The sequence below is a fragment of the Pipistrellus hanaki genome (assembly GCF_964339955.1).
Source record: "Pipistrellus hanaki genome assembly, chromosome: 8".
In the NCBI taxonomy this organism is placed as follows: Eukaryota; Metazoa; Chordata; class Mammalia; order Chiroptera; family Vespertilionidae; genus Pipistrellus; species Pipistrellus hanaki.
The window spans coordinates 43867561-43894755 of record NC_140510.1 but is presented as its reverse complement, the minus strand read 5'-3'; the positions used below and the strand labels follow the sequence as shown (position 1 = coordinate 43894755).

General features: G+C 39.1%; 2 protein-coding genes across 2 annotated transcripts in view; one reads left to right on the top strand and one right to left on the bottom strand.

Moving 5' to 3' along the window:
- The window catches only part of LRP2 (LDL receptor related protein 2), a 196811-nt gene that overhangs the window by 33832 nt on the left and 135784 nt on the right, over nt 1-27195 (top strand). The window contains exons 2-6 of the mRNA XM_084892365.1: nt 4425-4532; nt 6208-6330; nt 10628-10744; nt 25503-25613; nt 25935-26048. Coding sequence (XP_084748491.1) covers nt 4425-4532; nt 6208-6330; nt 10628-10744; nt 25503-25613; nt 25935-26048 — 573 coding nt within the window. The remainder of the gene's footprint in view (nt 1-4424; nt 4533-6207; nt 6331-10627; nt 10745-25502; nt 25614-25934; nt 26049-27195) is intronic.
- On the bottom strand, nt 20914-21446 carry LOC311626668 (SUMO-conjugating enzyme UBC9-like; the record flags this gene model as incomplete). Its single annotated transcript, XM_084892364.1, has 1 exon — nt 20914-21446. The coding sequence occupies one exon, from the start codon at nt 21444-21446 to the stop codon at nt 20967-20969; it is 480 nt and encodes a 159-aa protein (XP_084748490.1). The 3' UTR covers nt 20914-20966.

The following is a 27195-nucleotide window of genomic DNA, read 5'->3' as shown; positions in this document are numbered from 1 at the left end:
GGTCTCTGAAGCAATAATTTGGAAAGAGCAATCAATTCAGTGGTTTGCAAACTGGGTTAAAACACACACACACACACACACACACACACACACACACACACATGAATTCTGGCCACCTATTTAGTGGTCTGTTATAAAACCAGGCAGCAAAAGTTTTTGCTCTGGGCAACATTCTGGGGAACGAAGGGTAAAATAATGAGATGGTTATTAATGTGACTCTATGTTTTTCTCCTTTTGGAAACTTCTGAATATTCCTCTTATTTAAAATTATTCCAGATTTCATTTTTGGTATAATTTTAAAACAGTAAATTCCAACTTGAAGTCTCATTATTTGCCTGGGTGGTTTTATATATCTCTGATATATAATCATCCTAAGAGACTGAATTTTATAAAGAAGAATCTTTATTATCTGATGAATATATGTTGACTATTTTCTGTGTGCTCAGAGCTAGAGGCTGCACAATATACAGAAGTGGTGTTTTCAAGCCACTGTTTCTCCCCATCCTGGAAAAACACATTACTTATTCCCTCCTCTAGGCACTACTTGTTACTCTAATATCTTATCTTAGCACATTCTTAGTCCAACGCTTAGATCAGAGAGCTTGTGATATTCTATTTATAAAGAATGAATTCAATTTGTTTTTTTCCTCTGCAGCTTGGGGCTCTGTGAGGTTCAGAAAATAAGTTTATCTTTACATTTAATATAATTTTTTTTGAAGAGCTTGAACCGCCCCCCTCTTTTAATTTCCCTGAATTGCTTTTGATTGTTGCAAGATTTTCTAAGAATTTTTACATGCAACGTTTGCTGCCAGGTAGACTACTAGTCTCCAATTGGATTATATGAGCATATGCTATGGATTCCATACCAGCCCAATTAATGAACTCAATTAATGTTGATAGCAACTTTGGAAAGATGTCAAATTAGGCCACCAACAGTTTTACATTTTTTTTTATTGCTGAAACCGGTTTGGCTCAGTGGATAGAGCACTGGCCTGTGGACTGAAAGGTTCCAGGTTCAATTCAGGTCAAGGGCATGTACCTTGGTTTTGGGCACATCCCTGGTAGCGGATGTGCAAGAGGCAGCTGATCGATGTTTCTCTCTCATTGATGTTTCTAACTCTCTATCACTCTCTCTTCCTCTCTGTAAAAAATAAATAACAATATATTTAAAATTTTTTTAAATTGAATTTATTGGGGAGACATCAGTTAATAAAATTGTATAGGCTTCAGGTATAAAATTCTATAATATATCACCTGCATTTTGTATTGTATGTTCACCACCCAAAGTCACGTCTGCTTCCATCACTATATAATTCCTCCCCCACCTTTACCCTATTCTACCTCCCGAACCTTCTTTCCCTCTGGTATTCATCATACAGGTTTGTTTCTCTAGCAGTTTGTTTTTTTAAACAGTACATGTTACCTTTATAATAAAATGAATGGCAGGCTTCTGACACTAGTAGAGCATATTGGTTGATTGCCAAGAGACTCTATCCAGCAATGATAGAGTATTAATCATTTGGGAGTTATAACAGGCAGGGAAGTTAATATTAAAAAAGTGAATTTGACAAATGATTTATCATGGATATTTTGATAAATTGAGTAAATTGGGTGTGATATATTACTTTAGATAACTATTTGGGAGATCAAACGTAAACGGAACTAATTATAGAGTTAGTTAATTGCAAAATTTCCCCTATTGGGTTACCTTTTATGTGATTGATTTTATTTTATTTTTTTATTTATTTTATTTTTTTTATATTTTATTGATTTTGTACAGAGAGGAAGGGAGAGATAGAGAGTTAGAAACATTGATGAGAGAGAGTCATCGATCAGCTGCCTCTTGCACACCCCCCACTGGGGATATGCCCGCAACCAAGGCACATGCCCCTGACCGGAATCGAACCCGGGACCCTTCAGTCCCTATGCTGACGCTCTATCCATTGAGCCAAACTGGTCCTGGCAATGTGATTGATTTTAAATAACTGGCTTTGAAGTGCTTTAAAAATATATCTTGGGTGTCTATTTTGTGTGTATGTTTTTTTTTTTTTTTTTTATAATGTGTTTAATTTTGTAGTGTAGCAAAAAAAAAAAAAAAAAAAAAATCCCCACAAAAAACAAACAAACAAACAAAACACAAAAAAATCCCCAAACACACACACACACACACACACACAAACAAAAAACCACCATCAACAACAAAAAAACCAGACCTCAAAATATGACTTGAGTTGCTAAAGAAATACTGTTCTAGTGTTAAATAGCAGAATCAGGAGCTAAATCAATGTTTGCTGTTTTAAGCCATTAAATCCTTGGAATGATTTTTTACATAGCAAAAGACACCTGATTACACACGCATATTTAACATTTCTAAAAATAAACTTGAATTTGAGGAAAAAGAAGAAACATTTCTAAGTATATGTATTTTCAAGACAGGCAGTATATTGCCCGGAATTTTCTTCTGAATACTTAGTTTCTAAGTTTATGCTTTTCTTTTTTCCATACCGACATTAAGCTCTTTGTAAGTGGACTGACCTTTGGGTTGTTATAATTCTTCAACCTGAAGTTATTAGACACTAAGGGAAACAAATGTACTGAACTTTCAAATGTAATATGCTGGGTTACTAACAATAGACCTGATTGATAAAAGTGATTTAATATATGTTGTGTTAATAGCTAAACCTCCAAAGCCCCTAATCTCCCATGGAAATATTGCTTTGTAGAATAAAATCCAGTGAGAAGTTCTGGGATTCCAGAGTGAATTTGTACATTCCTTAGGGGCATTTTTGCAAGGGAGGTTGTTGTGCTTTAAAGGTAGTTGATAAGAGACCTGCACCACCAACCCCAGACCTGCACCACCAACCACCATCATGCATTAGTCTATAGAAGGTATTTGGGTGTACGTATTCCTGTACCACTCGGTACCACCATTTAGCCAAGGGAAGTTTCTGACCATTTGCAGCATACATTATAAATCAGGATGTCACTAACAGACAATCAGATTTGAACATTCCATGAAAAAGTAGCCTATATCCCCTAGGAATAGATCACTTAACTATGTTTATGTCATGCTGTTGATATGCCTGCATTTGCACAAGTCAGGATAGCACATTGTTTATTTATTTTAGGAGTAGGCAATTGATCTGTATATTTACCTAATTTGGGGTTAATGAGCCAAAAATTGAAATGGGTAATTTAGCATGATTGGTTAAGTACATGGGGAAAATACAATTATTCTTCCAAATCCCAAATTGCTTCTCTCCCACCTTGGGTTTGTGAGAGACTAATTTTGAGTCTTCTCCAAGTTGTGTTTGTGTTGGCTACACTCTAAAAAATTTCCTACTTGGCACATAATGCTTGAGGAGATTACTGGTCAGATATTCGGGGAAGTGCAGAGGATTTCCAACTGCCAAATTAGTCCCCTGGGGAGACCCAGGAAAATCACAGCATATATTGGTTAAACGAAATGAACTTGTTTAAGTTACACTCTCTCTGGTATCAACATGGGATAATCACTGCCACTTGGAAAAGTGGCAACTTTGGTGCCACATTTGTGCACTCTGGTTGGCTGCAGAAATACTTTCGTATGTTTTTTTTAAAAAAACTTTTTTTGTAGAGATGAGATTATAGACCTGGCATCTTACAAATTCCTTTAAACAAAAAGCTCTTAATATGAATCTAAGAATGAGGGGACCATAAATTGCTCTAAATAATATAGTAAGAAGGCACTTTAATAAAAATATATGGTGCAGAACTGAAAAAACACACAGTGAAGCAATGAAAAGTTACTCATGATATTTGATGTTATCAATCAAAGATAACCACTGTCAATACAGATCTTTTTTTATGCTTCTTGCCCACCTCCATATATGACTCAGGTATAGGCAAAATTTTGCATTCTTGTCTTTGCTACATTATATTACAAATATTTATCTTAATAATTTGACAGTCCTTCATAATCATTTTAATGAGTTCTTAAAATATCAGTATATAGATATTTTCCTCATTGGACATTTAGTTGTTTTTCAATTTTATTTATTATAAATAATTAAGTGATACAAATCTTTAGTTCCTTAGAAAAAAATACCTAGAAATAAAATTACTAAGTTACAGAATGAGCACTTTAAAAAGGCAAGATACATGTTGTTGAATTGCTTTCCAGATATACTCTAATCATCAGCCATGTATAAAAATGATCTTCCTGTAGACCCTAATACCGAGGATATAATCATTATAAAAATGTTTTTCTAATTTCATAAAATAACATATATTCCTTTGATTACTAATTAGTGAATGATTTTTCATCATTATTAAAAAAAAATCTGTATTCTGTGAAATATCTGTGTGGCATAGTTTGTTGTTGTTTTTTCTTTTTTCTTTTTTTTTTTTTTTTAACTGGTTTCCTGTTGTTTGTGTGATTGCAGAATGTGGCAGTGAGCATTTTCGCTGTGAAAATGGACATTGCATTCCTCTATCCTGGAGGTGTGACGGGACCAATGACTGTTTGGATGACTCTGATGAAGTTGGTTGCCGTAAGTGGGACGTGGCTACTCTAAGCTCTGTTTTGAGAAACATAAGTCCTTCTTGGGGATTGCAAAAGGTTTATTCTTTAGTGATGGATACAGGACTTGGTGTAAGTCTGTTGAGATCTGTGTGGTTGAATAGAAAACTGATGGTATTAATAATTGCCTCACTCCCCCTTGAAGAAGGGGCTCAATTCTCATCAGTTTCTATTTTACCTTTTATCATGTGACCTTGATATGGAAACCAATTTGGAAGTGGTTTTCTGAAGCCAGTATGTGACTACGTATTTCAGATTATTCACTCTGGAAATTTTTCCGCACCAATAAGAACAAACAAACAAAAAAACAATGAATTACGGTGATTTGTAACTCCAGGAGTCGTTTTAATATAAAGTATGTAGTATAATGTGTGTGAATTATCATAAAGAGATCACAGAAGTAACTAGTGTGATTTTATGTTTTAAAAAAATTTTTTAAGAACATGATAATGTAAACCCCCAAATTAACTAGTGATAAAAATCACTTACTAGTACACATGTATTTCTTCCTTTAGTTCTCAGCAATATTCTGAGGTAAGTCATTTATTAAAGGTTCCTCAGTTGGTGCTCCAATCCAACCCTTATATCCATTGCTTTCCCCAAATGCCTCAGGTGATCAATCACATTCCTGTAATTTTATTCATTCTGAGAGGTGTGCAGAGAAGGGTTATCATTCAAAAACTAGGAAAGCGGGTGGAAAAGTAATTTTGTTTTGAAATGTTGACCATACTGTGGCACAACAGAGCAGTCAAACTTTGGGATAATGTTTAGGTGGTAGTGCCTTTAAAAATGAAAGAGTGAGAAGTGCTTCTCAAACTTTCATGTACAAATGGATTAAAGTACAGATTTGGATTCCATATGATTGAGGTGGGAACTGAGATTCTGTATTTCTTACAAATGCCCAGGTTATGCTGATTTTCATCTGTGAACCATACTTTGAGCAAGAGAGTAGTTCTGTTTGTAGAGACTTGATCATGTGCTATTTGTCTCTTCTGTGCTTACTGAGTTCATTTTATGTTAAACCCAAAGAGCAATGAGTGTATTCTGAGATAAAGGAATAAATGAACAGTTATACCAACAACTCTTCAGAGGTTGTTATTATGGTGCTTTCACATACATTGTTTAACTTGTTTTTCAATAGCAAACTATGAGATAGAGTAAGTATAGCTTCCATTTTAGCTGCATACATTGTGGTTCAGAGAATCTGCCAAAGATCCTAAAGCAAGTAAATTGTAAAAATAATAGTTATGTCATTGTATCTTTTTATCCAAATTTCAAGAGTTTTCCAATTCATCATGATGCTTTAATATTATTATAGTTATTATAAAACATTTCAGATAATTTAATAATAATCCATAGCTAGCTTTTACTTAAATAAAATTTTAATATTTTTTGTCATACTTTTGTACATTATGTGTGTTTGACTGTTTTATTTTCTCTATTTTCATATTGCCTTGGATCATCAGTTTGTGATGCTATTGCTGAGATTGGATAGTGAAATCTGACTGGAGCTCACACTGTAGTATAGGGTTGTTTACTGTTTGCCATCAAATATATTGAGCAGGAGTTGATATATCGCTTTTGAAATAAGCATTTGGTATAATAGGGTGGTCGTTTGACATGAGTCTTTTTCTGGTTTGTTTTAGCTGCTGTTACTTGCCAGCCAGGCAATTTCCAGTGTCATGATAAAAAGCAATGCATCCCTAACTCCTGGGTGTGTGACGATGAGCAGGACTGTGATGATGGCTCAGATGAAGCTTCGCATTGCTGTAAGTGTTTATGGAGGAGTCTTGTTTTGGGTTTTTGGACACCTAAAGCCTAACTTGATACAAATACAACACCTAATGAGACAATTCTTTATAAATGCTGAGTTGAGCCTTACACAACAATGCCAGCATTCTTGCTCAGATTGAAAGTGTGAATGTGCTGAAGGGTTATAATTTTACCTTGGCAATTTGGAAATAGCTAGATAGGTTCCTAGTCTTTTTTTTTTTTTTTTAATATATTTTATTGATTTTTTTACAGAGAAGAAGGGAGTGAGATAGTTAGAAACCTCAATGAGAGAGAATCATCGATCAGCTGCCTCTTGCACACCCCCTACTGGGGATGTGCTCACAACGAAGGTACATGCCCTTGACTGGAACCGAACCTGGGACCTTTCAGTCCTCAGGCTGAAGCTCTATCCACTGAGCCAAACCAGTCTCGGCAGGTTCCTAGTCTTTAATTTGGATTATGTTACACTCAAGAAAGAGATGAAGCATTAATTGGTACTGATGGGGCTGTTTCTCTGTTTTCTGCGACCCCGCAACCAAACAACAGGTTCCTGAGTGGAGGAGTTGGGGATTAAGAAATTAAAGAAAAAAAGGAGACCAGAGGCAGAAATAGAGACAAGCCAGGATCCGGGGTGGGTGGGGGGGTGGGTTGGGGGGGGTGGGGGGGTAGAGGGGGTGTGGGGGGGCTACCACTCTGATGGAGAGACAATCACCCACAACACAGTGCATTTATTAATTTTCGGAGGGGGGTTTAAGGTTAAAGAAGTTTTGGGTGTGCCCAGCTCCTATTCATTCCCCCATTCCTGGGATTTAGCATATCAAGACCTGGGTAAGTCAAGGTCCTATTTGTTCCTCATTCCAAGCACTGGGATAAAGATAAGAAATCAGTACTGATAACCATCTCCCACATTTTGGGGAAACCTGTTCCTAGGGCGTGGCTCTGCCTATACCTTGAGTTCACCTGATGATAATTAAAAGTCATCCCTGTGCATTCCCAAGGGGCCCTCTACAGGTATCTATGGGTGGGGTATTCATTTGAGTGGTTGGCATTTGGATGGTCCTTTTGATCTAGCAGCACACTCTGCTTTCAAACCTTCCACCTCTTCTGCCCCAGTATCGAACTCCCTTAATTTCAATTGAGTGGAGCAAGTAGGTAGGTCTGTTGGAGGCATTATTAGTGGCTGTTCCAGTGACTGCTGCCAAAGCCACTGTGAGATGAACTACCACGACAGAGAAAGTAAAGCAGTTATTAGTAACAGCTGCATTTCTGGGCACCGAAAGGGTTCAGGGCGTGCTTGTGCGGTTCACTTGGGCATATCACACAGAGTTCTAACCTTCTGCTTCTGTGCCTGCTGCCTGAATGCTCATTTCTATGCTCATTTCTATAAGCTCCTAGCAGGCTTAGCTAACTGCTGCTTCTCCTAAAGACCCAGGTAAGGTGTTCCTCTTCAAGAAAGCTATCCCTGTTCACCTTCCATGCCAGATTGAATTAGCCACCCCTCTCTGATGCTTTTGTAATTCTTTGTGTACCTATAATCCACTTTCATCATTTTTTTCTAATTATTTCTTAAAGTTCTCCCCCCTTCCCCCAAAGCTAAGGGCTCCTTGAGGGTAGGGATTGTGCCTTAATCATCTTGATGTTCCCATTGTTGGTGCCCTTATTGACCTATAATAGGCCCTCAGTAGATGTTTGTGTAATGACAACTCGGTGAATCCCAGCACTAGATTGGTTGATGAAACTATGCAATTTTAATCCATCATTTCTTTACATTTGAATGAACTTATTTTTTTTTTAAATCAATCTTTATTGTTCATATTATTACAAAGGTTCCTCATTTCTTACCCCCTCCACCAGGTTCCCACCCCACCCTCCACCCCCTTCCCCTCCCCCATTGTCCTCATCCATAGGTGCACAGTTTATGTTCAGTCTCTTCCTCCCTCCCTTTCCCCGATAGTAAATCCCTTTTCAGATAGTAAATCAGTTACTTAGCATTTTCTCATATCAATAATACCTCCACATGCCCAAAGATACACTTCACACAAAAGACATTTCCAAATAGGTCAACCAACCTCATCCAGGCCCTGCACAAGGCACTCACAGATCAACACCCCAGCACTATACTAACTCAACACATCCAGATCTAAGCCTTCATCACTTGATTCAGCAGACCCTCAAGTTCCCCCAAAAGTTTCCAGCCATGTCTGAGAGGCAACCTTGGGGCGGAGGCAGGCGAGGAGCGAGCTGTTCCGGGCCTGGCCTCTTGAACTTATTTTTTTAAATGTATTTTTATTAATTTTTTACAAAGAGAAAGGGAGAGGGATAGAGAGTTAGAAACATCAATGAGAGAGAAACATCAATCTGTTGCCTCCTGCACACTCCCTACTGGGTATATGCCCACAACCAAGGTACATACCTTTGACCAGAATTGAACATGGGACCCTTGAGACGACAGGCCAACGCTCTATCCACTGAGCCAAACCAGTTAGGGCATTTGAATGAATTTTTAATTGCTCCCTTGTAAACCCTTTGAAATCTTAAGCACCAAGTATAGAATGATTTGGGCTTCAGTTTAATTAAGAAGAAAGCCAAGTTAATTAAAATAATATCGGCAGTATGTTTTTTAGATAGAATATCTATTTTTTAAATATGTTTTTGTTGATTTCAGAGAAAGAAAGGGAGAAGAGGAGAGAGATAGAAACATCTACGATGAGAGAGAATCATTGATTGACTGCCTCCTGGGAATCAAGCCTACAACCCAGGCATGTGCTCTGAAGGGGAATCAAACTATGACCTCCTCCTTCATAGGTTGATGCTCAACCACTGAATTGTACCAGCCGGGCTGCACTAGGTTTCATTTTTTCATATTTTGTTTGATTACCCATCACTGCCCTGGCTTGTGTGGCTCACTTGGTTGGGCATCATCAGGTGCACCAAAAAGTTGTTGGTTCAATTCCCAGTCAAGGCACATGCCTGGGTTGTGGACTCCATTCCCAGTAGGGGGCGTGCAGGAGGCAGCTTACTGATGTTCTTCTCTCACATCGATGTTTTTCTCTTCTCCTTTCCTCTCTCTCTAAAAAAAATCAATAAACTATTTAAATATATATATATATATATATATATATATATATATATATATATATATTATTGATTTTTTTACAGAGATGAAGGGAGAGGGACAGAGAGCTAGAAACATCGATGAGAGAGAAACATCAACCAGCTGCCTCCTGCACACTCCCTATTGGGGATGTGCCCGCAACCAATGTACATGCCCTTGACCGGAATCGAACCTGGGACTTTCAGTCCACAGGCCGATGCTCTATCCACTGAGCCAAACCAGTTTTGGCAATAAACTATTCTTAAAAAAAGAAGAAAAGACTACCCATCATTTGCTTTTTCAAGAAAAAAAAGAAAAAAAAAAAAAAAGAAAGGTCTTTAGTTTTATGTGGAAATTGGCAGTATATACTTAAATAAATTATATGGAAATGTAATAAATACTACCACTCAGTAAATACTAGTATTAAGCTTTTCAATCTTATTCACATGAAATTGTGGGTAGCATTCAGACATTTAAATGACTCATAGAAAATTTGGTGTATTATACCTTTACTAACAGAAGTAAAATTTAACCTACAGATATAAGGTACTGGGAGAAGATAGGAAATCATACTGCCAAAGTATCAGAAATAGGCTGACTGGAAAAAGTTTGTTTGCTATTTGACATATTTGTAATGAAATTATTTTATTAAACAGAAAGAAGGAACAAGAGATGATCAATTAAGGACAGTAATTTTTGTTAAAATTTTTACATAATATTTATCACATGGTAATGTTTATGTGTTTGAATTTTTAAGTACTCACTCTAATGCTGTCATTGTTCATTTATTTTTTAGAAAGCTTCTTTTGGTATGACCATGACCTCCTGGTTCATGGGTCAACATTCAACCACTGAACCATACTGGCTGGACCAAAATACTTATTTTATTTATCTTCTTTATCATACAGCTTCACTAATCTATATTGTGTTTGGCAATACATGTTGATAAAACAACTACACTAACATTCTTGAGTGTTGATATGATTCTATGGACATTTTGGTAGTATCCTTATAATAATACTTTTACTTTTTGCATTGTAAGCTCCCTTCTTTGCGTTAGCTGGGTGCATACATTACCTTATGACCCTGTGAATTTTATGTTCAATGTATGTTCTACTTGCCTTTGTTTTAAAAAATGCCAGTGGGTCGGTCTGTTTTCGGCAGTAATTATAAAGTAACATTTTTTCCCCCCGTCACAGCTGGGATCACATGCTCAAGCCACCAGATGACATGCCTCAATGGTGAATGTATTCCAAAAGAATACAGGTGTGACCACGTCAGAGACTGCTCAGATGGAACTGACGAGAAAGACTGCAGTGAGTCCCTTTCAGTCTTTGCACTGTATTTGATTTCACATTTGTCCCTTTGGCATTTTAAGCAACTTGTTAGATTTGTTGATGGACAGAAATGCCTACAATATGCCTCTTGTTATTGAAATCTCTTGGCAGATTCTTTTGTGGAGTAGAGGTGATGTTCTGATAGAAATCTATTTTTATGAAAACCCTCTGAGTGTGTCCTGCATTAGTACATAAATTTTCTGTATCTTTTAAATTAGGAAACTTTCAACATTAACATATAATCCTGAAAGGTCATTGAATACAGTGAGTACAAAGACCAGTTTGGTCAATTATAACTTTTATTACATTACTATGGTAAATTTGTAGGTCAGCTGTCATTAGTTTTTTTGCTCTTATGAACTCAATTTTTTTTAAATTTATTTTTACCAGATTGCTTTTGGACAAGTGTTATATTTGGCTTTCCCTAGAATGATAGCATACTATATCAGTTTGTAACTGATCACAACAAGATCAGGCATATAAATCACAGAATTCTGTGTATAATGTTTAAATATTATAATAACCAAAATAAGAGAGTGCAATCATGGTGCATAAGGTACTACTTATAAATAAGTTAAGAGTAATCTGCCTCTCTTGAGGTTTATGTAGAACTAGAGGCCTGATGCATGAAATTTGTGGAGGGGTATCTTTCAGCCTGGCCTGCACCCTCTTGCAGTCCGGGAGCCCTCAGGGAGTGTCTGACTGCAGGCTTAGGTCCGATCCCCACAGTAGGACATCCTTAGCACTGCTGCAGAGGCCCTGAACTCCCAAGGGACAGCTCCTGCATTGAGCATCTGCCCCCTGGTGGTCAATGCATGTCATAGAGACTGGTTGTTCCACCATTAGATCTATTTGCATATTAGCCTTTTATTTTATAGGACTGGAGGCCCAGTGCATGAAATTGGTGCATGGGAGGGGGGACCCCCCAACCTCTCATGCACCCTCTTGCAATCCGGGACCTCTTGGGGGATGTCCAACTGCCAATTTAGGCCCAATTCCGAAAGGAATACCTGCAGGATCTGGCCAAAAGTGGCAGTTGGGCAATCTGGGACCGCTGACTCCTAACCGCTTGCTTGCTTGCCTGATCACCCCTAACCGCTCGCTTGTCTGCCTGATTGCCCCCTAACCACCTCTGCCTTGGCCCTCACTACCATGGCTTCATCCAGAAAGATGTCTGGAAGATAGTTTGGAAGGTTGTTTGGCTCTTCTATCTAATTAGCATATTATGCTTTTATCATTATAGATTGTTAGAATACAGGAATATAGGAATTTTTTTCTACTGTGTCAGTCCAAGGTTTCATCAAAATCAGTCTGAAAAAGCTTTTAGAAGTCTATCAGTTATGAATTTATCCAGAACTTTCTTTTTTTTTTTATACATTTTCTCTTGACACTTTTTATACATTTCTACTTTTGGTATATTGCAATTTAGAAGTTTACTATGTGTTTCTATTTTTTTTTTTTTATTAAGGTACTTCTTTATTTTGCTCTTAAATTTATGTTTTAAACTTCAAAGAGTTATTATAAAGTCAATATTTGAATAATTTGTAGACAAATTAAAAAAATATATATATTTTATTGATTTTTTACAGAGAGGAAGGGAGAGAGATAGAGAGCTAGAAACGTCGATGAGAGAGAAACATCGACCAGCTGCCTCTTGCACACCCCCTACTGGGGATGTGCCCACAACCAATGTACATGCCCTTGACCAGAATCGAACCTGGGACCTTTCAGTCCGCAGACCGACGCTCTACCACTGAGCCAAACCGGCTTCGGCGTAGACAAATTTTATGTACATTAGAAACCTTGATCATAAACTTATTAGTTATCATGGCTCCATCTAAAGATATAAATTTTAGCCTATTTTCGTGGGATATCTCCTCTATTGTTTGAGAATTTTGATAGAATAAATACTTATATATGTGAAAAGGAGAGGTCTGGACCCAAACAGGCCCAGATTCATGCTGCAGAACACATCATATCACACTACATTTTAAAAAACAACACCTTTCCTCCAATGCTTTGTTCCTTGTGTGTTATTTTTCTTTGGGAGGTGTCTGTGCTATTTATCTTTGTATCTCCATTTCTTAGCTGAGTTCCTGGCACAGTTCCGTTCTGGTATATTTTGTAATTAAGTGTTCTCTTTTGAAAGAGATTATGTTGCCCCTTGTTTGGGTCTCCCTTCACTTTAGACATTTTGCAGAGAATTTAGACTTTGCACTGGTAATTTTAGAGATGATAGGGTGTTTCTGGATGTCATGAAAGAGCAAGTCTACGAGTCAAGGACTTTTTGTTAAGCATACAATAGGTCCTTTATTTATTGAGGCAAGTGAAGAAAATATTTTGGTTAGTAATAACGGTAAATCATATAAAGTTATGTGCCATTTAATGATGAGGATATGTCCTGAGAAGTGTGTTGCTAGGTGATTTCGTTGTGCAAACACAATAGAATGTACTTATATAAACCCATAGGGGGGTATAGTCTACTACACGTTTAGACTGTGTGATATAGCCTATTGCTCTTAGGCTACAACCCTGTACCGCACGTGGCTGTACAAATAACACAAGATTAATTCAAGCACAAAAGAAAATAATGCCCTCAAGAGACACAAGGTGTGTGAGGCAGCTGTTTGTGTAACACTGTTTTACTGAAAGCAATTTTTTTTAAAGTACCAAGAGTACTCTCTAAAATAATGATAGCAAAGTATAGTACAGTAAATACATAAGTCATTAGCATAGTCATTTATTGTCATTATCAAGAATTATGTAATGAAAAATTGTATATACTACACCTTTACTGACAGTGCAGTAGGTTTACTTACACCAGCATTACCACAAACAGGTGAATAATGCATTTCACTGTAACTTTAGGATGTCTACAATCTCACTAGGCGATAGACATTTTTTCAGCTCCATCATAATCTCATGAGACCTGTCTTATGTGCGGTCTGTCATTGACCAAAATGTCATTTTACGGCACATGACTATATTATATTTTGCAGTATTTTATAAACTTCAAAACACTATATAAATTCCAGTTATTATTATGTTTCTCAACAACAGGTATTATTATACTTTCTTATGAACAAAGAAACTAAAACTGGGAAGTGTTGCGTGTCCTGTATGCATGTTTGATGTGTGGCAGAGCTAGTGCTCAACCCATCTTCTGGTTCCAAGTCTGGTAATTATTCTTCATGAAGGTCCTTTTTCACAGAAGGAGAAAGTTCTGCCTTGTGCAAGTTTAAGAGAGAACCAGAGGCCCGTACCACCAGCCAACAGTCCGTGTCTTTATTCCTTATTTACAAGTGGATAAAAATGAGTGCTTTATTGCAAATGCAATGGGAATGAAGGAAATGCTACTTCAGGGAAAAGAAAAGGCCGTCGAAACAGATTGTTTGGATTTATTCCATGTGTATAATCTGCATCCAAGTCTAAAGTCACAAGTAGAATGACTGGTGACTTTGCCAATGGACCTTCCTGCGAAAAACTGGCAGAGTACAGTGTGCAGGCAGCTAGTATAGAAAGGAATGAAGGAAAAGAAGTGAGTTTTATAAAATATCTGCACAGGAATTTTTAATCAAGTTTTTGTTTGTATTTTTTTTTCTTTTTTAAAGCACAAGTAACTGGTGAAAGGAGGATTTGTTAAGGAAAGAGAACCGGATTTATAGCTCATTGTTTCTGGAATTACACAAGTCATGAACCTTTCAGGGTTCATGGCCCTAAAATGAACCTCACGCATGTAAGGGTGTTTTACAATGATGTACTATTTTCTATTCCTCTCTGCTTTGTTTATTTATTATGTGTTAGTGATGAAGGAGTGTGAAAAAAATCTAACAAATCAGAGGAAATTAAGAAAAGGATCCTCATACTTCCTGGTTAGTGCTTTGATCTCCTGGCCACAGGAAGGAAATGAATAGCCTGGATTGGATAGAAGACTTTAGAAAGTGCCAGAGTAGGGGGCAGGATTACTTCATTTTGTTTTTCCTCTTGGAGCTCTTGTGTGAAGTGGAAAAGGGAATTGCTGCTCACCAAGCGCCAGTTACTATATTAGACAATTTTTACACCAGGACTATAAGGCAGATGTGGTGGCCATCTCCATTTCACAGAGATCATGAAGATTGTCAAGAAGCACGGGTAGAGGAGGTGGGACTTTTTAATGTTAATCTAAACCCTATGCCTGGGCTCTCAGAATATATATATATATATTTTTAATATATTTTATTGATTTTGTACAGAGAGGAAGGGAGAAAGATAGAGAGTTAGAAACATCAATGAGAGAGAGTCATCGACCAGCTGCCTCTTGCACACCCCCTACTGGGGATATGCCCGCAACCAAGGTACATGCCCTTGACCGGAATCGAACCCGGGACCCTTCAGTCCCCAAGCCGACGCTCCATCCATTGAGCCAAACCGGTCTTGGCATATTTTTCTTTAGTAATGGAAGTTTACAAACTATTTTTGTCGGAAAGTTACTTAGCCCTTTTATTATAAAAAATGATTGTTTAGCCAAAACCAGTTTGGCTCAGTGGATAGAGTGTTGGCCTACGGACTGAAAGGTCTCAGGTTTGATTCTGGTCAAAGGCAAGTACCTCGGTTGCAGGCATATCCTTAGTGGGGGGTATGCAGGGGGCGGCTGATCAGTGATTCTCTCTCATCAATGTTTCTAACTCTCTATCCAAATATATATATAGTGATTGTTTATAGGGGTGTCGAACTCAATCAGAGAAGGGGCCAAAATCTAAAATCCAGCCTAAATCGCAGGCCGAATGGTTTACTGAACAGTCAGAAACTGACAATGTCATAAACTGACAGCGGAGTGCAGTGATGACAGCGCGGTGCGGGCCACATTGCAAGGCCTGGCGGGCTGGATTTGGCCCACGGGCCTTGTGTTTGACACATGTGGTTTAAAACTTATGAAATAGCCAGAACTGGTTTGGTTCAGTGGACTGAAGGGTCCCGAGTTTGATTCTGGTCAAAGGCATGTACCTTGGTTGCGGGCACATCCCCAGTTGGGGGTGTGTGGGAGGCAGCTGATTGATGATTTTCTCTCATCGATGTTTCTAACTCTCTATCCCTCTTCCTTCCTCTCTGTAAAAAATCAATAAAATATATTAAAAAAAACCTTATGAAATATTTTTAACATAACCAAAAGCAGGATGAATTACATAACAAATCTCTTTGTACTTATTATGTGTTATGTTAATTATCAACTCATGGCTAATTATGTCTTACCTGTAGTCTTCTTTCCCCCTTTATTTTGAAGCACTAAAACACAGCCACAATATCACAATCTTACCTAAAAGTAAACAGCTGTTCTTTAAAATAATCAGATAACTAGTTAATGCTTAAAATTTCTCAATGATTTTGTTATTATAGTATAATTGTTTAAATCTGAATTGAAATAATTCTATCTATTGAACAGATGATGCAAGGGTTTTTTTCGTGTGTGTGTGTGTGTGTGTGTGTGTGTGTGTGTGTAACATACTTTGTATATATAAGGCATACATTTCCAATAGTAGTGACATTGGCAGCCATTGCTAATCTTCGTTGAGATCCATTAGTCATGGAGGTACTTGCTATTTTTAATTTATTGATTGATTTTTAAAAATATAGTTTTACTAATTTCAGAGAGGAAGGAAGAGGGAGAGAGTGATAGAAACATCAATGATGAGAGAGAATTGTTGATCAGCTGCCTCCTGCATGCCTCCTACTGGGGATCAAGCCAGCAACCCAGGCATGTGACCTTGACTGGAATCTGGGACCCTTCAGTCTCCAGGCCGATGCTCTATCCACTGAGCCAAACCAGTTACAGCTATTGATTGATTTAATTGAGAGAGAGAGAGAGAGAGAGAGAGAGAGAGAGAGAGAGAGAGATATCAATCTGTTGCTCTACTTATTTATTCATTCATTGTTATTTCTTGTATGTGCCCTGACCAGGGATTGAGCCTGCATCCTTGATGCTCTAACCAACTGAACTACCTGACCAGGGCTAATTTAATTATATAGCAGCTATTTATAAGTAGTTTAAAATTAGAATGTTCCTACATGGATAAGGATTAAAATGAGGCCTGGCTAGAAATCATTTTGTGAGATATAACAGTTTATTCTGTTGTTTCTGCAATCATGATGTATAGGAATCAATACTTGAGGACAAAATTAGAATCAGCTTATGAATATGATTTATATTTTTCTACTTCTCAGAAATAGGATTAATAATGTATTAAGACCCATTCCTCCTATAGAGGAATGGGTCTTAATACATTACTTGTAAGCACCTAGAAACCACTTAAATATAGTAATGGATATTAGAAAAGCTCCAAAGAAGGACTAATTCTTTACCCCAATTATTTGAAAGGATCAGGAAACTTGCTTCTGTAGTTGATAGTCTTGCCAGTCAGGTCAAACCCTTAGGCTATAGTCCCCACCCTTTCAAGCTTATAAGATCAAATCATAGAGTTCCAAGACTGAGCACCTTGCATCCATTCCAGGCATTCCTTTCACAGAACAAAGAATGATGTGTGAGAGTCCTCCCAGGGAGGCAGGGAGAGGGGAGGTAAGAGAAAGGGTGAGTTGGTGAAGAAGGCTAGGATATTAAGCTCCCAATAAAAAGATTATCCTTGAAATAAATTTGGTGTAGGAGAAATGTTTCTTATTGCATTTAGTCTTTTTGCCTGCTATATTTTTGGTTATTTGTTTGAGAACTATTTCTGAATATATATAATCTGTGAAATAGGCTAAAGCTCATTTTTACTCTTCAGTCTGGCCATCTGTGAAATGGTACCTGCTATGAAACAAATTCTCAATTAAAATTTTTTTAAGGAGCAGAGAGATTCAAACTGTAGTCCATTTACTTCTAATGGGATTAGCGTCAAGGAAAACCACTCATGCAGAGTCTAAGATAAACATCTGAACAATGCAGCAATTATGGGTCATTCCATTAATATATTTCAGTGACTTTTGGTTGCTCAAAAATAGTACATCTCCTCCCCCCCTTTAAGTAAATAGATTATTTTGCTTTTATCAAGTACCATTTTAGAATGATTTCGGTGTAAAACTATTGCTAATTATCATTGGTTTGAAGCACTTCTCTTTTGTTACTTAGGAATGCCAAAGAAAGGGTAAAATCCCTGCTACAATGAAGGCTTTCTTGCTGCTAATCAGCAGTATTTGGTCTGCCTGCAACTGGGGCTGCTTTGTCCCTGAAGTTTTATTTCTATTGACTTTTTGTTCTTTAGAATTTAAACATTTTCCTTTATATATCTAACTGCTGAAACTCTATGCAGGGAAACAGTTGAAGGGGAATAGAGAGGATGGTTAAAGTCACTCTGAGGACTGTGAAAAACATATTTGTTCTTCCACCTCAGTTCCACATGTAAGCAAGGTGCCCAGCTAGTCCTGCTCTGACCATTCTCTCTACTCGAGGTGAGAAAGCAGAAGCAGAGACTGTCCCCATCTTACATAGCACATCACGGATGTACCTTTTTAACCTTCTGACAGAAAGAGAAGTTTCTTGTCAAGGCACCATGACCTTTATTTTGCTAAATCTTAAGGTTCTTGCTCAAGTATCACCTTATCAGAGAGAGCTACTCCTCACTGTCACCCTTTATCATTCTACCCTGCTATATTTCCACAAGGGTAAGTTCCAAGTAAAATATAAGTTCCATGAGAGTAGGGACTTTATCCATCCCTTTATCTCTAGTACCTAGTATTCCCATATGTATGCAATACTTACTCATTGAATGAAATATATTTTTTATAAAAGCTGTGGCAATTTCTACTTCACCTGTCATGCACATTTCTAGTGTGGGTCTAAGATCAGGTCAGTGTGGGTAGAGACCAGAATGAGATTTGGGACTTAAGACCCAGTAGTTCAAGGAGAGCAGAGCAAGGAAAACTAGATAACATAATGTTTCCATTTTTGACTCCAATTTCCTGAAAGTTGCTCAGACTAAACTGGATGTCACTCCAATCTACTAGCCCTCTGGATGACTATATTTGCTTTCTCTTTCCAAGGTATTGAATGGCTGTTTCCTTTTTATAAATCTTATTATGTATATGCTTTTTATTGAAAACAACTTCAAATTTTTTTGAGGAAGAAGCAGGAAATACCTCTCTATTGTTCTCTTATATATTGTTGCATTCCATAGGTACTAATCTGTGATGATAATCACATCAGGGGCTTGAATTTGTGACTGTGATGGGGGTGGGCAGATAGAGAGGTGAGCCTCCTGCAGCCTTGTGGTTTTTTTTTTTTTTTTTTTAATTGACTTTCTTTTTTGTCCTGGTCCTCCAAGAAAACTCTATTTCCTAGCCCTAAATCACATGTGTCAAACACAAGGCCCGCGGGCCAAATCCAGCCCGCCAGGCCTTGCAATGTGGCCCGCACCGCGCTGTCATCACTGCACTCCGCTGTCAGTTTATGACATTGTCAGTTTATGACTGTTCAGTAAACCATTCGGCCTGCGATTTAGGCTGGATTTTAGATTTTGGCCCCTTCTCTGATTGAGTTCGACACCCCTACCCTAAATTATACCCGATTGAAGTCGTTAGTAGAATATTGTTGAAATCTAGTTATTTCCCATTAACATTCATGGGAAACTGAATGGAAGAAAAAAAAAACAAAAAACAACTTTCCCCCTTGGGTTACTTCTCTTTCTTTTCATATTATCTTTTGAAGAGTTTCTATTTACTTTCATTCAATTTCATTCTTCTGTAATTTTTGGCTTCTTTCTTTCTTTTCTTTTCTTTCTTTTTTTTTTTTTTTGACCTTACTCATTTATGGATAATAAAGAACATTATAAACTGATGAACAAAAAGATAGATGCAGAGACAGCAAAGCAACAAACAGACTGTCAAATTACAGCTGGGAGGGTAGGGAGATCTGGGGGAGATAAGCGATCAACTGAAGGACTTGAGTGCATGCATATAAGCAAAAGCAATGGGCAAAAAACTCTGGGGGGGAGAGGGCATGTATGGGCGTGGGGGGCAATGGAAAGATATGTACACATATAATACCTTAATAAAAAGAAAAAAGAAAAAAGGTGCAAAACTGCCATTCTCTGGAGCATTATCCCAGCGCTTAGCTCAAATACAAAAATTCTTTTATATATATATATATATATATATGTATATATATTTATATATATATTTATATATATATAAGAATTTTATATATTAATAAAATTCTTTTATTATATATATAAATATATAAATATATATACAATAAACTGTATGTATATGTATGTATATATATGTATATATATATACACACACATACATACAGTTTATTTACTCTAAATAGCAACACAGACAAAACGCCATATAAATACAAAGGAAGTGATAGAAAACAAGAGTCTGGCTGACTTTGGATCTGAGGCTTATAGCAACCCCACCTGGGTTCTGCGGAGAGGACAGAGGCCCAGGGAAGGGGATGGGCCCATGTCCTTTCTTACACCCCGGGTTCTGTGGAGAGAAGGACAGAGTCCGTTCTTACACCCGGGTTCTGCGGAGAGAAGGACAGAGGCCAGGGCAGGGGACGGGCCATGTCCTTTCTTACCCCGGGTTCTGCGTAAAGGACAGAGGCCAGGGAAGGGGACGGGCCCATGTCCTGTTCTTACCCCGGGTTCTGCGGAGAGAAGGACAGAGGCCAGGGCAGGGGACGGGCCATGTCCTGTTGTTACCCCGGGTTCTGCGGAGAGAAGGACAGAGGCCAGGGCAGGGGACGGGCCCATGTCCTGTTCTTACCCCGGGTTCTGCGGAGAGAAGGACAGAGGCCAGGGCAGGGGACGGGCCGGTGTCCTGTTGTTACCCCGGGTTCTGCGGAGAGAAGGACAGAGGCCAGGGCAGGGGACGGGCCATGTCCTTTCTTACAGCCGCCGGGGGAGTGCGGCTCTGACCGGGGAAGCACGGCCGCGCCCGCGGACAAAGGGAACCAGCTCCTCAGGGGCTCATTGAGGTTTATAACAGTTTATCAGTTGACAGCCGTTGGAATACTGACATCAATATTAAAATAACAGCAAGGTTTACATAACAACATAGAAAAGACGGGAGGAAACGCTGGGCATCAGCAGCAGGTGGGGCACCGGCGGAGGTGCCTCCGGGGGACCGGTCCCTGTGCAGAGCCGACGCCGGGCCTGCAGACCCTGGAAACAAGTTCTTGCCAAACCGATCCCTTCTTCCTCTTGATGGAGCCGCAGGTCGCAGCTTAGGAGGAGGGTGCGAACTTCTTGGCTTGGGCCCGAACCCTTTTCTCATAGTCCGCTCGGTTCTGGCCGTAAAGCAGGGAGGCCTCTGCCTGAGCCGAGTCCTGCGTGTTTGGCTCGTCCAGAAGGTCCTGTATCCCCAGTAAGATCTGCTTGATGGTGATGGCCGGCCGCCAGTCCTTGTCCTCGTCGAGGATGGACAGGCACACGGCGCCCGAGGGGTACACGTTGGGGTGGAAGAGCGGCGGCTCGAACTGGCACTTGGGCGGCGCGAACGGGTAGTCGTCCCGGAAGCGCAGGCGCAGGCGGAACAGGCCGCCCTCCCACGGGGTCCCGCTCTTCCCCGGGATGGCGCACTCCCAGCTCATGAGGTTCAGCGTGCCGTCGCGGTTTTTGGTGGGGACGGCGACGAAACCGAACGGGTGGTCCCTTCTCCAGGCTTTCCTCTCCTGGGCGAGTCTGCTGAGGGCGATCCCCGACATCGTCCAAGGCCCCCGGCGGCCGCGCCCCCGCGGGTGAGGCGGACCGAGCGGCTGGCTTCTTTCTTGTCCTTGGAAGCTTAGGAGCAGCAGTTCTATCCAGTGTAGGAACATGCATTGTGGAATCAGATGGCCTCCAGACTGAGTTCCGGTTCGCCAAGGTACCACTTGTAGGACCTTTTTTTTCGAGTGACATACCTTCTCTGTACCCCAGAGAGGCACAGAGAGGAAATCTATGAAATATAAATCTATAAAACGGGAGTAATAATAGTATCGACCTCATAGGGTTGTTATAGACTGAGATGAGTTCATACATATTGAGTAGTTCAGGTTTTTTTTTTTTGTTTTTTTTTTTGGCACATAGTGTTCAGTAGATGCTATTGATTATTATTATAATTTAATAATTATAACTTCGTGGGTAGTACTCGCAACTAAGTGCTGTTGGCCAAACTAGTAAACTTTTTTTTTTTTTTTTCCTGGCAAATGATTACTTTGGATTAGCCTGCCTAGTAACTTACAAAGGATGACTCGAGAACCTTGAAAAGTCCTCGGTGTCTGGGCAGAGATTGTATCAATAACTTCTTGTTTTCCTTTAAATCTTGGAGTAAGTTTCATAATCTACCTTTAAGGTGCCTTCTCTTTCTTTCTTTCTTTTTTATTTATTTATTTTTTAAAAATATATTTTATTGATTTTGTACAGAGAGGAAGGAAGAGAATAGAGTTAGAAACATCCACGAGAGAGAGTCAACGATCAGCTGCCTCTTGCACACCCCCTACTGGGGATATGCCCGCAACCAAGGTACATGCCCTTGACCGGAATCGAACCCGGGACCCTTCAGTCCCCAAGCCGACGCTTTATCCATTGAGCCAAACTGGTTTCAGCTGCCTTCTCTTTCTTTATAATCCGTTTATCTTATGGCCATTTTATCAAGTTCTGACAATAGAATGTATTGACAGCCTTCCTTTCAAGATAATAAAGAGTGATGCCTAATATTTGCATCTTACTCTGCTGTGAGTGATTTCCATTCTAGGAGGTCTGGGAGGTCCTCAAACCTCATCTCCCTCCTTGATTGTATAAACAGAACTAGAACATGGAATTTTCTTGCTTCAAACCAAATCATTAGCAGAGAAAAAATTTTAAAAATCTTAAAGCACATTTGTCATATGTATATTTAGGGGCAACTCCCAGTTTTGGGGAAAACATTTCTGTAAATGTGTTATTTGGAATTTGGGGAAAGTAAGGAAGGGAGAAGGCAAAGGTGGTGTGAGCAAGGGTGTACCAGGGTGTCCTCGCATTTTTGCGTCAGGTAAACTTCAGAGATCCTGGGCTTAGTTAATTCTTACTTGTAAATCTTCTCATTAAGACAAAACTTAGGATGAATTTCTCTGGTGTTCTTGTATATCAACTCTTCTCTGATTGTACTTGCCCTTAAAATCCTGCAGGACATTTAATCTACATGATGGCTTTGCTCCATAGAAGAAACTTTACAAGACTAGATTCAGACTTCTCAAGCAAATAAACAAAAAAAATTTTTTTTAGATATCCCCCATTACCAAAGTTATGTGACTTCTTGTTTCCTGGGGTAGATTGAAACTCACTAATTAACATTTTTAGCAATAAAAATCTTTAAAGTAGAATCAGTTCCTTTCTTACTTTGCTCAGTGTGAACAATTTGGACTTGTTCCCTCTGTGCAGGTCTCCAACGGGGGAAGTACCTTGAAAAAGAGATTTCCAAATATTTTCAGGGTTGAATGGAGTCAGGTAGCTTTGTGCAATCTTTCATATATGGCGTGAATTCAGTTAACTAGGCTCAGAAGAGACCAGAAGGTGGGCAGGGGCTGAAGCAGGTCCTAAGCTGACTGAGGGAGATTTGTTATCAGCAAGGATGGAGACAAGAAAGCTGTTTGTTCCTCATTCCGAGTGTCAAACTACTGACCTCTGACCGTCACCATACCCTCCTTGATGACATCAAGCTGGCCTGGTGTTTGTTGGGGGGAGATGAGCCATGTCAGCAAACTTTTAGTCCTGTCAGTGGGTTCTGTTTTAGTTCTTCCCTTTTCAGTTTTATGGCAGTGATTCCTGAAAAGCAGGATGGGGAGAACAAGAGACCTGCCCGGCATATTTACCCCAGAGCCTTCATATCTACAATAATCGCTTTAAGAGCTAGTTACAATCCAAGCACAAATAAATTTCCCTCCTGACAGATATCTTATCTATTGCAAAGAGCTGAATTTTCTGAGATTCCTCTCCTGCTTGCTGCTGCCCTTAAAAGGTTAGATAACGTACGAACTCTACAAGCTCTCCAGCACAAAAGAGAAAGGGAATTGCTTGCCGGACTCAGGCTGGCCTCTTGCATCTCTTGAAGGGAGAATTAATAAACAAAGTTGGGTGACCCTTTGAAGGCACACTTGCAATGCATACCATGGCAATGATACCGCAGCAATAACCCAAAGCATTAGCTGATTCTTGGACTATTAAGAAAAAAAAATCAGAAAAAAATTTAAAATGTTAATTAGTTATTTTAAAACATCTTCCACTTTCATACATGGTTGACTACATGTAACTCTGGTAATTTAGATACTTAAAGACACTTAATAGACTAGTCTTTGAATTTCTGGAGATGAGAATATTTAGGCTTATTCCTTTCAATGTACACAAAATGGAAAAAGATTACTTCAGACTTCATTCTTTTCAAAAGTATGACTTGTTAACACTAGACAAGTTTAATATAGTTTCAGCAGAGAATTTGTGTACCGCTTGTGCTTGAAGGAGACTTTGGGACTATCCAGAGCATCATCTGAAGAATCTGTCTATATCTGTGAGACCCTAAATAGGCTTTTTAATACAAAATTGAACCTCAAAGTGAGACTGTGCTCTCTGTTCTTTGAGATCCTAAGACATATCTTTTCATTACTTGAAAAGAAATCTGAAGACAACCAAAATCATTATGAAATCTTTAATGGAAAAAAAAAAAAGTCAAACCTAGAAAGGTATCATATTTGTGAGGAGTTTATAAAAAGTTTTAAAGGCAGAATTTCAAAATATTTTAATAGCTTTTAACTAAAAAGTTTACTGTGATAACTTAATAGTAACCACAGGCATTTCTTGAGCACATTAAGGACCTAATCCCTGTGTTGGGGACTCTAAAGTGAATAAGACAGGATCCTTGTTCTCAGAGGATTTTCTTCTGTCACAGGGGAAACAGATAAACAGCCAACAGAATGAAGCCAGGGATCATAAAAAATACATGTTTCAAGTTGGGGATGCGCAGTGGAGAGTCTGACAGCATGTTATTCCTGCAAGAGATATTCTGATTATTTCCACTGCACCCTAGAAAACCAGCGTTAAGCATCTGGTTAAATATCAGTGAGGTGACCATATGTACATAATGTGGTAATGACTTTTCATGCTTATAGAGCACATTACTCTTTTCAAAGTACTTAGACACTGCCTTTTGAGGTTCTTTATCATGTGAAGTAAATTATCTAAATGCATGGATAAGGAAGTGGTGACGCAGAGAGGATGGGCAGCTTTGAGTAAGAGTAAATAGCTACTGGGTGGTACTCCAGGCCCCAGGTCTCCTGTCTTCTAGGCCTGTTTTCTCTCTATGATCCTCCAGCGAAAGAAAACAGCCCTTCACCTCCCAAAGCATGTGTGTCCCGAGATGCTATTTGTATCATGTAAAAAAAGGGTTCCATTTGAAATAAGTAATGTTTGTTCTCATTCTTCATCTCTGAGATGACAAAAGCAGTTGAATTCTTCAGGGGAGACTTCCCTGGGCTCCCAGACCCCCCTACTATGCACCCTCACAGCACTCTCTCTCTACTTCCTACATTAGCACATAACCCAGTTTGTAATTTGCTATTTGTGTCATTATTTGATCAGTGTATTTTTCTCCTATCCAACCACAGTCTCCATGAAGCCAACCGTAATCGCCATATCTGTTGTTTACCAATATGTGCTCAGCATTTAATGTTATCATACAGTAGTTACTCAAGCAGTGTTTGTTATAGGAATGGCTTAATTTAAAGTTTTTTGAACTATTTCAATTCCTTTAGGATACCCAACATGTGAGCAGCTTACTTGTGCCAACGGAGCCTGCTATAACACTAGTCAGAGATGTGACAAGAAAGTTGACTGCAGAGACTTCTCTGATGAACACAACTGCAGTAAGTAATGTACATAAGATGTTCTGAAGTTGGTTTCTATTGGCCAATTATGCATATCTCTTTTCAAGTTTGTGTTCAGTGAATTCATATTGGAAGCTTGAAGTCAGCCATGGTGGGAGTATTTACATCATGGGAATTAGCAAACAATGTAATTCAAGGTCTTTTTGTCCCCGGAGAACTAGTTTTTAGATATTTATGAGCATACTACTGAATAAAAAGTTTTTCTTTTTAAACATGAGACAGAGTCTTCCTATGAGTTTAAATGGCTACAGTGGAATTGAAATTCTCTCTTTTTTTTCTCTTCTCAACCTTACGTCCCAGCTGAAGGATGTTCCCGCAACCAGTTTCAGTGTGGCAGTGGGGAGTGCCTCTCTCATGACAACGTCTGTGACCACATCCCAGATTGTGAAGACGGCAGCGATGAGCATTCTTGCAGTACGGTGATTTCCTTATGCCAGTCCTGTAGTTAGGAGTGGTTCTTCTCTCCCCCCCTCCCCCCCCCAACATCCTATCAATGTATCACTCTTCAAACAAAAAGGTCACTATGTCTGATGGCAGATGGAGCCAGAAGTTCATTTAGGGCCCATGGCATGAGCCTCAGCTGTGTTACTGGACCTGGGCTCCTTTATCTCCTAAGGATCTGTGTAGAGTTGAAGGGTTGCTGATGGACAGTTTGCATTCTTTCCTTAGGCTACAATGGTACAGGGTGTTCTGTATCACTGGACTCTCAGGCTACCCAGACCTCAGGAATTGCTCTGATAACGTGGGTAGTCCAGTGGGAGAAAGGAGAAGAAGGTCCCGAATAGCAATGGTCCTCACTTTCCTCTTTACTTTGATGTTCTTACCGCATTGAAATTGGAGGGTCAGAGAGTTTTATGGTGATGCAGGGGGCTTTCATTGTTTCCACTTTGCCACTCTGAATCTACTTTTCCTTCCATGCTGCTGCTTGCAATGCAAGCCATCTCTCTCTTATTGTTGCCACCTATCGACTCACCTTATTGGAATATATAGCTTTGAAGAGAGTGTTTTACTAATTCCAATAAATTGTCAGCTTTTCGTGGTCATTTATTCACTAAAATCTATGATTTTTCTTCACACCCATTTTGATGAAATGGTATCTATGCCGTAGGGGTAATCCAGTATTTTCAATATCACCCTAGTTTTCAATGAGCCATGCCTTATTTCCTTTCTGGTGCCTTGGCTTATTTTAGAGACCAGATTAAAGGAGAATGCGACATCATGGAGTAGGTGACTGAGAATCATTTGGTCCTAAATAGCAATCCCAGTGCTTGTGGTAAAGTTGGAGAATGTTAGATATTGGCATGTCTGTAGCATCTTTATTAGTTTGCATTCTCTGTTCTGTGTTAACCCAGAGCATACTGTCCTCGTTTTATTCTTGAGAAACATCGACCAGCACCTGAGTTCACCTCCTGGGCCCAGAGCTGCTCTTTGCCCCTTCTTTTCCTCATTTTCCTCCTTCTCTTTCTTCTTTTCTTCATTTTTGTTTCAAGGTACTTAGTTAAATTGATAAAGACATGTCAGTTTCTGGGAGCTCCGTTTAGGCAGTGGGGTGAGCATTCTG